The following is a 12,344-nucleotide window of genomic DNA, read 5'->3' on the forward strand; positions in this document are numbered from 1 at the left end:
CTCCAGTTCTTCTGAAATCAGGCATATTTCAGCTTCTGTTAGCTGCATCTGGACTGGGGCTCTCTGTGGACTGAGAAATTTACTATGCCAGGTCTGCAGTCTTCTGGATGAAATTGCTCTCTCCTTGTTGTTTTGGTTTTTTCTTTGCACAAATCACTTTTTCTTTTAAAAAATACAGATTTGTGTGAAAATTTAAATTAACCAAAAATCTTGAAATTGAAGGGGTTTTTGAATTGTGTTGGAAACACGCATACAGAGTTAGCAGTAATTTCACCTGTTATGGAATAACAACTGTCCAATGGAAGATGGGAATAAACGCTCAGTAATTTTTTTCTGGTCCTTGCTTTACAAAAATATATGTAGTATTATACCTGTATATGGAGATGGTGACATTCCAGTTCCAACAGGAACCAAAATCAGCAGGACTGGATGACTCATATGCAATATTAGGAAGAAAAAAGAACAACTTTCCTGAGAATATGGGAAGTCTCCCTTCCTGTAAATACTCCAGAACTGCCTGGACACAGTGCTGTACAATGTCTTGTAGGATGACCCTGCTTGAGCAGGGTGGATGGGCCAGATGACTGCCTGCCATCCCTTTCAACCTTACCCACTCTGTGATTTCCAGTAGGTCTTTCAACACTGAAGAAGTTCCTAAATCTTGAAAGAAAGATGATGTCATGCCAGTGTTTCGAGAAAAGTGAGTTTGGTAGGGTACATGGCTGCAAATCTGTTAGCTTGACATCACTTTTTTGAAAATAGTGGAACAATCCACAGCAAAATAAAATATGCAAGAGGGGAGAAATGCAGCTGTCGAATGATGTTCACATAGCATGAATTAACAGAAGTTTATGGGTAAAAATTCTGTCAAGTTGGTAATCTTATATTGTTACAAAATTTTTTGGTGAAGTACCATACTTCAAGGCATGCAAATCCTGCAAGGCATTTGAGTTTTGTATCCCCTGACATCTTGATTAGGAACCTGAACTGACAGCAAATCGGTACTGTATGTGTTACCTGGTTTTAAGGAAAATGATCCTATTAGTTTGTAGGTCTGAGTGGGGAATTTTAACACAGTAGTGTTTCTGGAGGCATCTCACAGGGACGTGCTCTTTGCTGTAATCATCCCATAGGTATCTTGGAAAGAAATCTGGCAGTATGACAGGTTGTGCTGGTACATGATGGAAAGGCACCTGTACCAGCAAGCCCTGCAGAAGACAAAAGTGCACTGCAGAGAGGCCTGGTTAGATGATGGTCACACGAAAGCAAAAGCTGTTTTAACCCATACAAGAAGTGAAAAATTAAGAAGTCCATCCCAAACAAACACTTGCTGCACAGCTGGTTATCCTCGGGGATACTGTGCTGAATGTTAGTGGTTCCTGGTGAAAGAGGATGAGCTGGCACAGTCCTTCTAGGCAGTTATGTGGTTTGGGAAGCTGGTGGGGTGGTCATGGAACTAATGCTAGTGTGACTCTTGCCCTGGGAGCATGGTACATGCCCCAGAAAGTGGGCTCAAAATGAAAATTGGAAGGAAGGGTGTCACTGAACCAAAACCAGTGTAAGGTTAGGAGAGGGGACAAGGGAAGTAGATCTGTTTCCCTGTTCATACTGTTCCCTAGGTTTCTCTTTGTAGGTAGTGGTGGGGATGTAGCAATGGTCTGGACCCACACACCTGGACTGTTAAGTTGGAAGAGCTCAGGCAGGAGACAAATTATTAAAAGACCAGAGAACAGTACTGGAGAGAAAGTCAGTTTATTTCACACTTTGGTGATCTCCTTAGCTAACCTTTATTTGATCTCCAGTATGATTGTTCTGATTGCTTATGCCTTTGCCAGATTATGCTAGCTCCAGTTAGTTTTCTGTGTTATTTCATGGGGTAAGTTTGATATTGTGAACAGCAGCAGCAAAATCCTGTGAATTCACTGTAAGGCTCAAGAAGGCCTATGGGAAATAACCTTAGTTCTGAGGTCTCCCAACTTTCCCTGAAATGTGTTGTCCCCTTTGCATAACGTTTATCCTAGAGTGTTTCTTTCTGGCAAGTTTTGTTCTTGTTAAAATCTGTTGTCCCACTTAGAACTGGTTTAGCCCTTCAGAAGTAGAACTAAGTAAATGCCATTTTGCTCAAAGACCATTCTGGAGTTATTCCTAGAGGGGAGTAAAAAATAATACTGATTCCTTCCAGGTGAAATTGAATTCTTCCAGTCAAGTAACCTTTGAGAAGCATGCCTTGTACCCACAGGCATTGCTGCCATTATGCTAGCTCCTCACTGGTAATGCTGGCTGAACTCAACAGTCCACACCTCAGCAGCCACACCTAGCGAGGAATTTTCATGACACCCATCCCGCCCTAGTTTTCAGACCCACTGCAGGAAAGCTGCAATGACTGGTTGTTTTGTCTTGCTGTGGTGGGAGGAGGTGAAAAGCAAATGGTAGGAGTTGGCAGGTGATAAGGCATAGCTGCGATAAAGAGGTGGAATAGATTGGTCCTTGTGCACTTCAGTTTCAGGGAAGAGGCCAGAGGCCTACAAGAAGCTCAGAATTGTTACACCACACACTTTGGGGTTTGTTTGTTTGTTTGTTTGTTTGTTTGTTTTAAATGTGTATTCCTGTTTTGAGAAGAATTATGTGTATTTCTAGTTTGGGTTGGAGAGGTACTGTGGTGTCAGTAAGGTGTTTTGGCTATCCCTAACCTGGACACATAGCTGCTGTTAGCCCTCATGTCTGATATGGCTGGTACTTGATATTTTTCTGTCTCTAACAGGTGTTACAGCACAGCTGCATACCCAGGGCTTTCTGGGAAGGTAATCTGAATAGAAAGGAAGAAGAACCACCAGATTTCATGTTTGAGCTCAACATAGCCATAACAATTGCCATAACTTTGGCAATTGATGGAGGGAGGAAGAGACACAGTTTTCTGAAAAGCTTTCCGGTCAAAACATTTGGGAATGCTGCATATCTGGCTTCCAATAGGAGAATGAGAGCAAAAGAACCCATACATCTCAGAAATCAGGCTCCAAGACAGGGGTACAAGCACCATCGCCTCTTCTGCTCTGTGGACCCTGCTTGTTGCTTGTGTTTGCTGGCTCATCTTGGTTGCAGAGTGGTTTCCACCTCCCCACTGCCTGAGAGGCAGCACAGAGTGAAGGGCCAGAGATCTGAAAACTGCAGAGAAACACAGAGAAGGGTTGTATCTTCTCAGCAGTGGCTTGAGTAGCTACCTCTTAGCATTTGAATTCAGGGTTACTTTAAGGAATCCAGGGTCTCCTGGTTCAATCTCCTTTTAAAGGGAGAAGGCTTTCACTGACAGATTTGAAAGGCATGATTCTGCATACCTTGTGCTACAGCAATTCATAGTGTTCACTTTTAGTCCAAAATTAATACCTGATCTTTGATGTTTCCTTCTATTTGTCGTGATAGAAAAATGCCTCAGATTTTCTGATTCCTGGGAAGTTTTTTTATTTAACAATGCAGTTCAAAAGCACCAAAACCTCTTTTTTGTACTACAGTTTCCTAAGTCATAATTTCATCAATATGTCGTTGCAGTTAGGGATGTGAGTTGAGAGTTTCATGCATACAAGCACCTAAACAAGAGGTTTTAAGATAAAGCACTCTAGAGAATATTGATAAATAGAGGACTAAGGGGAAAACAAAAGTTAGGATAACAGGACATTGTCTCTCCTGTTTTCTTGAGTGTTCTGCTTCTCTGTCACCTTCAATTCTAGTGCCCTTAGAAAGAACAGGGGCATAGTACATGGACTTACAGTGCAGTGAAGCTCTTAGCCAAAGCAAGTAGTGCTGGGATGTTGATCACTGCCTGGTCCTTTTCTGGGAGCTTTGAGAGTAATGAAGACAAAATCCTGGTTATTGCACATTCACATCCGTATACCTAAGGGACAATCCCTGTGAATGTCATACTAGACCAAATTTGTCTGTCAAGAACCTATACTGCATTAACCAAAGCTGTGAATGGGGGGTGGTGTGTATTCTGCATAGTGAAGGACGTTGTGTGAAAGAGCAGGGATCAGCAGGTTACAAAGCTGTGAAAACAAGATGAAATAGACTCTGTGGAGAAAGAGGAGAAAGAAAAAAGGTGGCACTGGAGAAGAGAGTAGCTGTAGGGTTGTCTTCAGAGTTTGATGTTCTGGTTTAGCTGCTTGTTGCTGTCATGCTTCTTAAATTCACATTGAGAGACTCCAGCCTTTTCCTGTTCCCTTCCTTCTGTTACTGGAGGGGTTTCCTTTCCTTTTCTTACTTGATCTAAAGCAGGGAGTGGGAATAGGGAAGATGTTCATGTGTAATATTTTGTACGGTATCACTATGCAAGGTACAAATAATAAATCACACAGTACATGCTTCGACAATTTACTGCCGGCTTTTGTATATGCTGTGACAAGTGCTCAAAAGGTCAAAAAAGCTTCCTTAACAAATTTGATAAGATAATGCAGTGAGCTGTAACATCATGAAGTCCTGGGGGCCATAGACCAGAATAGAAGAAATAATTATGCATGGTAATGGGTAATTACAGATAATGGCCTTTTTTGGGGGTGGCAGAAAATTACACAACCCCACAGCCTTGCCTGAAATGAACATTGTCTAGCACATTAACTTTATATCAAGTTAAAAGTTCAGTGCTGGAACCAAAGATAATCCACAACTTCTAATAGGAAGAGAGTAGAAATACTCCTCTCAAAGAACGAGCACGCATGTAGGTTTTGTTCTCTGGGAGACAGCGTTTCTCAGCAGAAAGTAATAGTGCCAGCTTTCTTTGACATCTGAAATAGCTCTGTCATGATTGTCTGGTGGGAGAAACACATTGTACCAGAGCTTCTGATTATGATGTTAGGGAGTGATTTCACACTGGCCTTGTTCAAGGCTACTGTCCAGCCTCAAAGCCAGATACGAATTGAACTAAACTAAGGCATTGCAAGACTTAATATTGCTAAACCAGCTAATAGGAGTGTGTCAATGCTTTATGTACTGAGCAGGGAGAAATGGTCAGATACAAGGTTCTTTTGAGGTATGAAGGCAGGTGTTTCCTGACTGAATAATTTTTTGTGTGTGTGTTTTAATGGTGTAGCTGTCCCTGTGCAGAAGCTGGGTTGCTGGAAGTATTAAAACTGGTGAAAACTGTCACTTTAAATTGAAAACTGCAGGAAATGTAGACTTACCAGTGGTTGAGCTTACTTACTGGGCAGTGCTTACCTGCTTGTTGAGTCACTGTGTTACTTGAGTCGTCACAGGTCTGTATTTTCAACATCAAAGCTGTCTATGTGCAGAGTCTCTGTAGGCAAAGAAAAAAATCAAAACTGAATCATTGGTTTATATAAGAACACATGCCAGTAAATGGGGGCAGTGAAATTCTGAATTCAGAATAATTGCCACAATGCATATACCAGTCCCTTTTCTGGAATGCTCAGTCATTTGGAGACTAATCCAGTCTAACGCCACATGACTACATTGAGCCATGCTATGGCATGCTCCCAGACATGGAAATGTGGCTCTGCTATCCTGATTTATAAAACAGTCACTGGTATGCATCTGTCACAAGTAAGATGACTGATAATCTCCCCCAGATTTCTGTGTGGTTCAGCAACCATTCCCAGTAGGCACTTTGGTGCTACCACCCTGTTTTACATGCTAAGAAAGTGTAATAGTATGGACTTTGTGTCATTTGATCTCATATCAGAAGCTTACCCACACATACTTAAATTACCGTTGCCAGCACATAATAAGATGTAAAACTGGCCCTTAACAGTACCAGTAGGAATAGAAAATACTCCATGCTTTCATGCAGCCTTCAAATTTCAGTGTTTCTACTTTTCAGTATAAACACTGAAGGAGATGTGAGAAAGAGATGATGATGGAAATTCCTGTAAATTACCTGGCCTTTCTCCTTTCTTCTCCCAAATGATCTATATACTGGCTTCTGCGTTGATTTTGCCATGCATATCCGTAATTTGTGTAAATCACCATATTGAAGTAAATGGTCTGAGACTGGTTTACATTACCAAAGGACTGGACCAGTGTTTTTCACTGTGCTCTGCTAAGCAAAGGCAGGAGCCCATCATAGGTTACTGAATGTAAAAGACGTATATGTGTAACTGACCCCTAGTACTCACCTTCTTTAAAAGAAAATACCAGCCATCCTGAAATGAATTACTGGTTAACTACTATTAATATGCCATAGAGTCGGAGAGTCGTCTACAACACTGAAAGATCAATACCAGTATTTATTGTGCATCATATTGATCTTCTATGAAAGAGTGGGCCATATTTCACACTGTGTACATAGTGCAAAAAAAGTAGCATCGGTTCCCTACCGGACTTAGTAAAGACATAGAAAAGAACTTAAGAGATCCAAGGGCACAGCTGCATGAAGAGGTACTGTTGTCTTTGCTGTAAAAGTGTTGCTCAGGGATGAAGAGCCTGTGGTGGCCCTACTTAGTAGACTTGGCATTCCAAAATCTGAGTGAGAATTTAAACTGCTTTATTTTTTTGTTACTGTTACTCTATTTTCTGTACCTCCTTGTACAGGCTCAGCCCCGTTTTTGATCATGTTGTATTTGCAACTTCCAGAATATTAAATTTGTGTGTAATAGCAAGGGAAAGGCCCGGGTGCCCTTCCTGCTTTTTCCATCTAGGGAGTGAAGACAGCCAGGTCATAAGCCCAGCTCCTGCAACAGATCTCATATTTTTAAGTGGAGGTGGAGGGACAGAGTGGAAGCTTGACAGTGCAGTAGGGGTTACCTTATTGAGAGCTTAATTTCTCTCAAAAATTTCACCCTTATATGCAGGTGTTCTAATGCTGCAAGCTCTAAGGCAGAGGAGGGCCCTCTTCTTGCCAGGAGAGCCATTCAGCTGTGTTGAGTTTGGAAGAAGGAAAGAAATCAGCTGAAAGCTGCTTCCTTAGCCTTGGTGTTCTCTACTTGCTGGCAGAAAACAGTCACAGTGACAGGCTGACAGCCTCTCTTGAGAAGAACACTTTGTTGGGTGGCTGGAGGCATGGCTGTAGGAAGGTTCAGCCAGTAGGCAGGAGTCTACCCTTAGAGGTGTGGGCCAAGGACCAACCAGAGGAACCCCAGCTAGATAGTTACAGATGTTGATTCCTACATATGTTCCTTTCCACATTTAGAAGCATGGTGTCTTGTGGGATTTAGGGAAAACTAACTCTTCTGGCGATATTTCCTGTGATGTCACAGGAGTCCTAGTTCTTCAAGGAGCTGGATGTGTCTTTCCCTTCATTTGAACTTTTGCCTTTCCCTTTGCTCATATTTTTTGTTGTTAATCTCCTGGGGCACATCTCTGTGGTGAGGCCCTGCGGCTCAGAATGGTTGTGTGCTGGAGATGCTACAAGGACCAGGGATTTCATAACTCTGTGTTTATAAGGGAAAAATGCCCCAGGCTGCTGATGCTTGGGGATTTATGCATATGGGTGCCTGAGTGGCTGAATGAACCATCTCTGCAGACCAGCTTTGGAGATAGCAGCTGATAGTAGTGTAAAGACTTGGAGCATGGAGTGATGGCTGAAGAAAGCAGAGAGCACTTCCGGTGGGTTTTAACAGCCCTGAACTCTGAGCCACTGGTGGGTGTTCTGCAGCTACCTAAAAGAAAATGTGGAACAAGTCAAACCTTTTGCGCTGCTGGTGCCAAATGATGGTAGCCCAAACCACAGATAGAAGATAAAAAGAGAAAAGAAGCATCAAAAAGCTTTTTCTTTTTCCTCCTCCTTAATGCAGCAGAATACTGCCACTGCTGCTCTTCAGGAGGGAGCTGTAGCACAGCTCCCTGTAACAGCCACTGGAATGTCACAGAAGCGTCAGGAATATCAGGAATGGTTGTGTGATTTGGTGGATAGCTATGGGTAGGTTTCTGTTCTAGTCTAGCCCATCTTGTCCCATGTTAGGAAGTGTACTGAGTAAGAGCTTTCCAAAAGTTGCAACAAAAGCTGTTACTTTCTCCCCCTCTCTTTTAGCTGCTGGCACCCACAGTGACTGATCTCTCCTGAGTATTAGAGAATCAGAATCACAGAACCATTTGGATTGGAAAAGACTTACTAAGATCATTGAGTCCAGCCTTTGACCCATCACCACCTTGTCAACTTGACTATAGCACCGAGTGTCACATCCAGGCATTCCTTGATACCCTCCTGGAATGTTGATTCTACCCCCTCCCTAGGCAGCCCATTCCATTGCTTAACAACCCTTTCTGTAAAGTTCTTTCTGAGGTCCAACCTGAACCTTCATTGGCACAGCTTGGGGCTGTCTCCTGTCATTCTGCCACTTTGTACCTGGGAAAAGAGTCCAGACCCCACCTGGGTACAACCTACTTTCAGGCGGTTGTGGAGAGTGATAAGGAAGCCGCCTTTACTCCAGCCTAAACAACCCCAGTCACTCCTTCTAGGACAAGTGTTCCAGAACCTTCCCACTCCATTGCCCATCTCTGGACATGCTGCAGTACCTCAATGTCTTTATTGGAGTGAGGGGCCCAGCTGAATGCAGCACTCAAGGTGTGGCCTCACCAGTGCTGAGTACAGGGAACAATTCCTGCCCTGCTCCTGCTGGCCACACCATTGCTGGCACAGGCCAGGATGCCATTGGCCTTCTTGGCCACCTGGGCACTGCTGGCTCATGCTCAGCTGCTGTCACCAGCACCCCCAGGGCCTTTTCCTGGGGCAGCTTTGCAGCCACTCTGCCCCAGCCTGTGGCACTGCCTGGGCTTGCTGTGACCCAAGGGCAGGACCCAGCACTGGGCCTTGTTGAACCTCACACCACTGGGCTCAGCCATGATCCAGCCTGTCCAGATCCCTCTGCAGAGCCTTCCTGCTCTCCAGCAGATCAGCTCTCCTGCCTGACTTAATGTTGTCTGTGGACTGACTGAGGATAATCTTGATCCCCTCATCCAGATCATGCAGGTGTAAAAAGACCTTATCTTTCTGGTGCTAGTATTTTTAATGGGGAGTAGTAGCCCTTCTGATGATGCATTGTAAATTGAAAGACACTGCAGAGATTTTAGAAGAAATCACACATTTGTGCAATAATGCAGACTTGTTCAGCAGGTGACTGCCTTGCCTGTCTCTGTCATGTGAAATCTGTATCCCAGCAAGGAATGTGTTGGAGGATTTTGCTTTTGGCTTCTATTTTGCAACATTTGAAGCAGAGCAACTGGAATGCAGCTTTATTTGAGAGCTAAATTTAGGGAGGGGAGTCAAGCTTGTGCTGTGTCTATGATCTAAGTTCTGATTTTACCAGATGCAGACAAAAGGATCTAAGAGTCTTGCCTAAAAGCAGGATAATAAATTTAAAAATAACAAAAATGAAAGCGCAGAAACCCTGAAAAGTCTTCTGTGGCTTTGCAGGCTCTTCTGTTTTGCGTGCAAAATCGAGAAATACTTCACATAAACAAGGCCAGCTGACATGGTTCTGCAGAAAAATCAGGTGCGGGAAGCATAAAACAGTCTTTGCTAATAAACAATTCATTGATGTCAACAGAACGGCAGCAAGAACTGGATGGGGGCACTGTGTAATTTAGTGACCTGGAAGTAGATGATCCATGATTGCAGAAAGCTTTCATTATAGCTGAAGAAGTGAAACAAGATTGCATTGTAAATAGCAAAAATAGGTAAAACTGATTATTTGATCTAATATGCAGCTAATACACAGGACTGTAGATGTTGTTATCATGACTCTGAGAGGCTGGTATGCCACTATATTCCTTCCACAGGTAAGTAACCAAGATACAGGTACACCAAGAGAAAGATCCAGAACAAACTAGACCTGGCTGAAATGTATTCTCTTAGGGCTGTTATTTCCTCTGTGCCTGTTGCCCATGCTGCTTCATGTCCATACCAATAGCTCTTGGGAGCTCATCCATATGTTTTAAACCACATTGTTTTCTTCTCTGCAAAACAATTGGACAACATCATGGGGAGAAGAGGAGCTCCTTACAGAGAACTGGTACAAGGCAAGGTCACAGACATGCAAACTAGAGCCAGAACTACAGATGTTGAGGGATCTGGATGTTGGATTTTTTTTTTCCCCCCGTAAATGTATATATAAGATTGTGGTAGTTTTTTGTTGTGTCTGGCTTGGCAGTGTAACTGATGGCATGTAGGAGAGAGACCTTGGGTGTGCAATAGTACCAACAAGCACCTTCTGTTTTTTGTGCTTGCAAATATTGCAGGACCCTGGTTGACAGTAGAGTGGGGAGATCATGGCCTCTCATTGTCTGAGAAGCATCCCCATCTTAGGGAATGACAGGGAGGCAGACCTCGCCTGTGGGGAACGCAGCCAGCTAACCCCTGATCTGGAGGCAGTCCAGAGTGGATGCAGCAAGTCACAAGCAGTACCTTTCTCCTCATTCTGTTTTGCTAGTGGTGTGGGATCTTGTTTTGCTTGGTGATTTTCTAGGTACAGGAGCTAAATTTGGGATTGAATTCTTGGCAAGGATTGAGGACCGTACTGCTCACAGGTAGTGTGTGGGTTTCTGGGACACCTTGGCTGTTCCTGTGGTATTTTGCCCACTGCAGCTTCTCTTGCCTTGTGGCTGTTTGCCCCTCGTAGAGGCATGTTCAGAAGGTGTCCTCTCACCTTCTGGACGCTGGCTGGGAGGAGTCATTCTGTAGCTAAATCCTTTCTGCTTCTAGAGAGTTACAAGAGACTTGGCACACTGTTACAGATTAAAAAGTAGTAGGGGACTGCAGAGTTAGGTGATGTAAATCATTGTCCCCATCAGTTGATACTGATTGAGGATTCAGAGCATTGTTTTAACCTGCATTTGGTTTTGTCTGCTGTTTTGCAGACTGTGGTGTGTGTAGGTGGCAGTCTTGGACTGTGAGTAATTCTTGGTCCACTTGAGTTTCCACCAAACACTGAGCCATGTTTAGCTTTCAGCTCCTACTTCTTATTTACCACTGTCTGTCCAGCCTTTGGGAGGAGTAGTAGCTCATTAGAAGGTGGAAGATAATGGTCTTTTTTTTCTTTTCCAGAGGGACGGATGCTCATTCAGGACATCCCTTCCATCCCCAGCAGAGGGCACTTGGAGAGCACATCTGAGTTGGTTGTGGACTCCGCCTACTACAGCAGTTTTTACCAGCCATCTCTGTATCCTTGTTATAACAACCTGTACAACTACTCCCAGTACCAGATGGCAGTGGCCAGTGAGCCTTCCTCCAGTGAGACAGGGGGCACAATTGTAGGGTCGGCCATGAAGAACAGCCTTCGAAGTCTCCCAGCAACATACATGCCGAGCCAGTCAGGAAAACAGTGGCAGGTATGATCTCCTCTTTGCTGGTTTCGTGGCAGCGCAAAACCAGAATCATATTCCAGGGTGGCATTAGGACCCATTTTGTGAAAGTTAGACAAAATGTGTGGTTGCAATGCAGCATAACAAAAGTAATTACATAGTTGGACAGTGATAATGGTATGCATAAATTGCCACAAGCGCAAAGGGCACTAACTTGATTTTATCTTCTGTATTATGTGACAGTAGATTATTAATTGTTTTCCAGAAAAAAAGACTCCAGTATAACATCCTGAGAGCCTAAGGTGTAATTTCTGCGAGGCTTTGCTCTTTAGAAGCATAGGCTTTTTCCATGTTTCACATCCAGTGTGCTGAGGTGACCCAGGAGACCTTGCTGTTGTGCAGCAGTTTGGTTGCAGTCAGTTGAATGTGACGTGGCATATTGTTAAGTTGTGTGTTCTGGTAATTGGTAAGTCCAGAGCTCATGATTTTTACTCATGTAGTTCAGGTTGCAGGCAGTACCTGAGAGTTTCAAACCAGAGCTCTATGTACTTTGTTAGGATATAAAGCAAATCAAGCCTTCGCACTCTAGGACATGATAATTGTAGCATCCAACTCAGTCAGAAACTGGAAAAAGGGAAAATCTGCCAATATGGGGGATTCTTGGCAAAGTGGAAACATTTCAGTAACTCTGGGACTATTTGATTTTGGACTGCAGAGATGCTTTTCCTGTTTGAGACTGAACCGGTACAGCTGTACCCTCTGAGTCTGCATGTGCCTGTGTCCCTTGTGTAAGGACAGGAGAGGGCAGACCTCTTCTGTAGAGCATCAGGACAGGGCAGGCTGCTTCTGCAAAGGCTGTGTTGTGAAACCACTCAACAGTGAAATGTCCACCAAAACCTCCTTGTGTAAGTGAACAGAGGTCATCCTGTTTGCTGACAGAGAGTTTCTCTAGCCAGGTTTCTCTGGCAGAGGGACCAGCTCTGAAAGGGCATTTTAATTTTTGATACCAAGGAGCTGAAAGTAATGCCAGGGTGATTGCAATTACTGTAGCACTTATCACTCTTCCACATCTCTTTTTCTGCTGTGAGTACAGCTGTATGGGA

At 43.7% G+C, this 12,344-nt stretch overlaps 1 protein-coding gene across 1 annotated transcript in view; it reads left to right on the plus strand.

The window, feature by feature from the left end:
- Positions 1-12,344, plus strand: part of DMRT1 (doublesex and mab-3 related transcription factor 1) — a 57,132-nt gene that overhangs the window by 10,840 nt on the left and 33,948 nt on the right. Inside the window, exon 3 of the mRNA XM_074533334.1 lies at positions 10,985-11,268. Coding sequence (XP_074389435.1) covers positions 10,985-11,268 — 284 coding nt within the window. The remainder of the gene's footprint in view (positions 1-10,984; positions 11,269-12,344) is intronic.

The sequence above is a fragment of the Zonotrichia albicollis genome, chromosome Z (assembly GCF_047830755.1).
Source record: "Zonotrichia albicollis isolate bZonAlb1 chromosome Z, bZonAlb1.hap1, whole genome shotgun sequence".
Classification (NCBI taxonomy): Eukaryota; Metazoa; Chordata; class Aves; order Passeriformes; family Passerellidae; genus Zonotrichia; species Zonotrichia albicollis.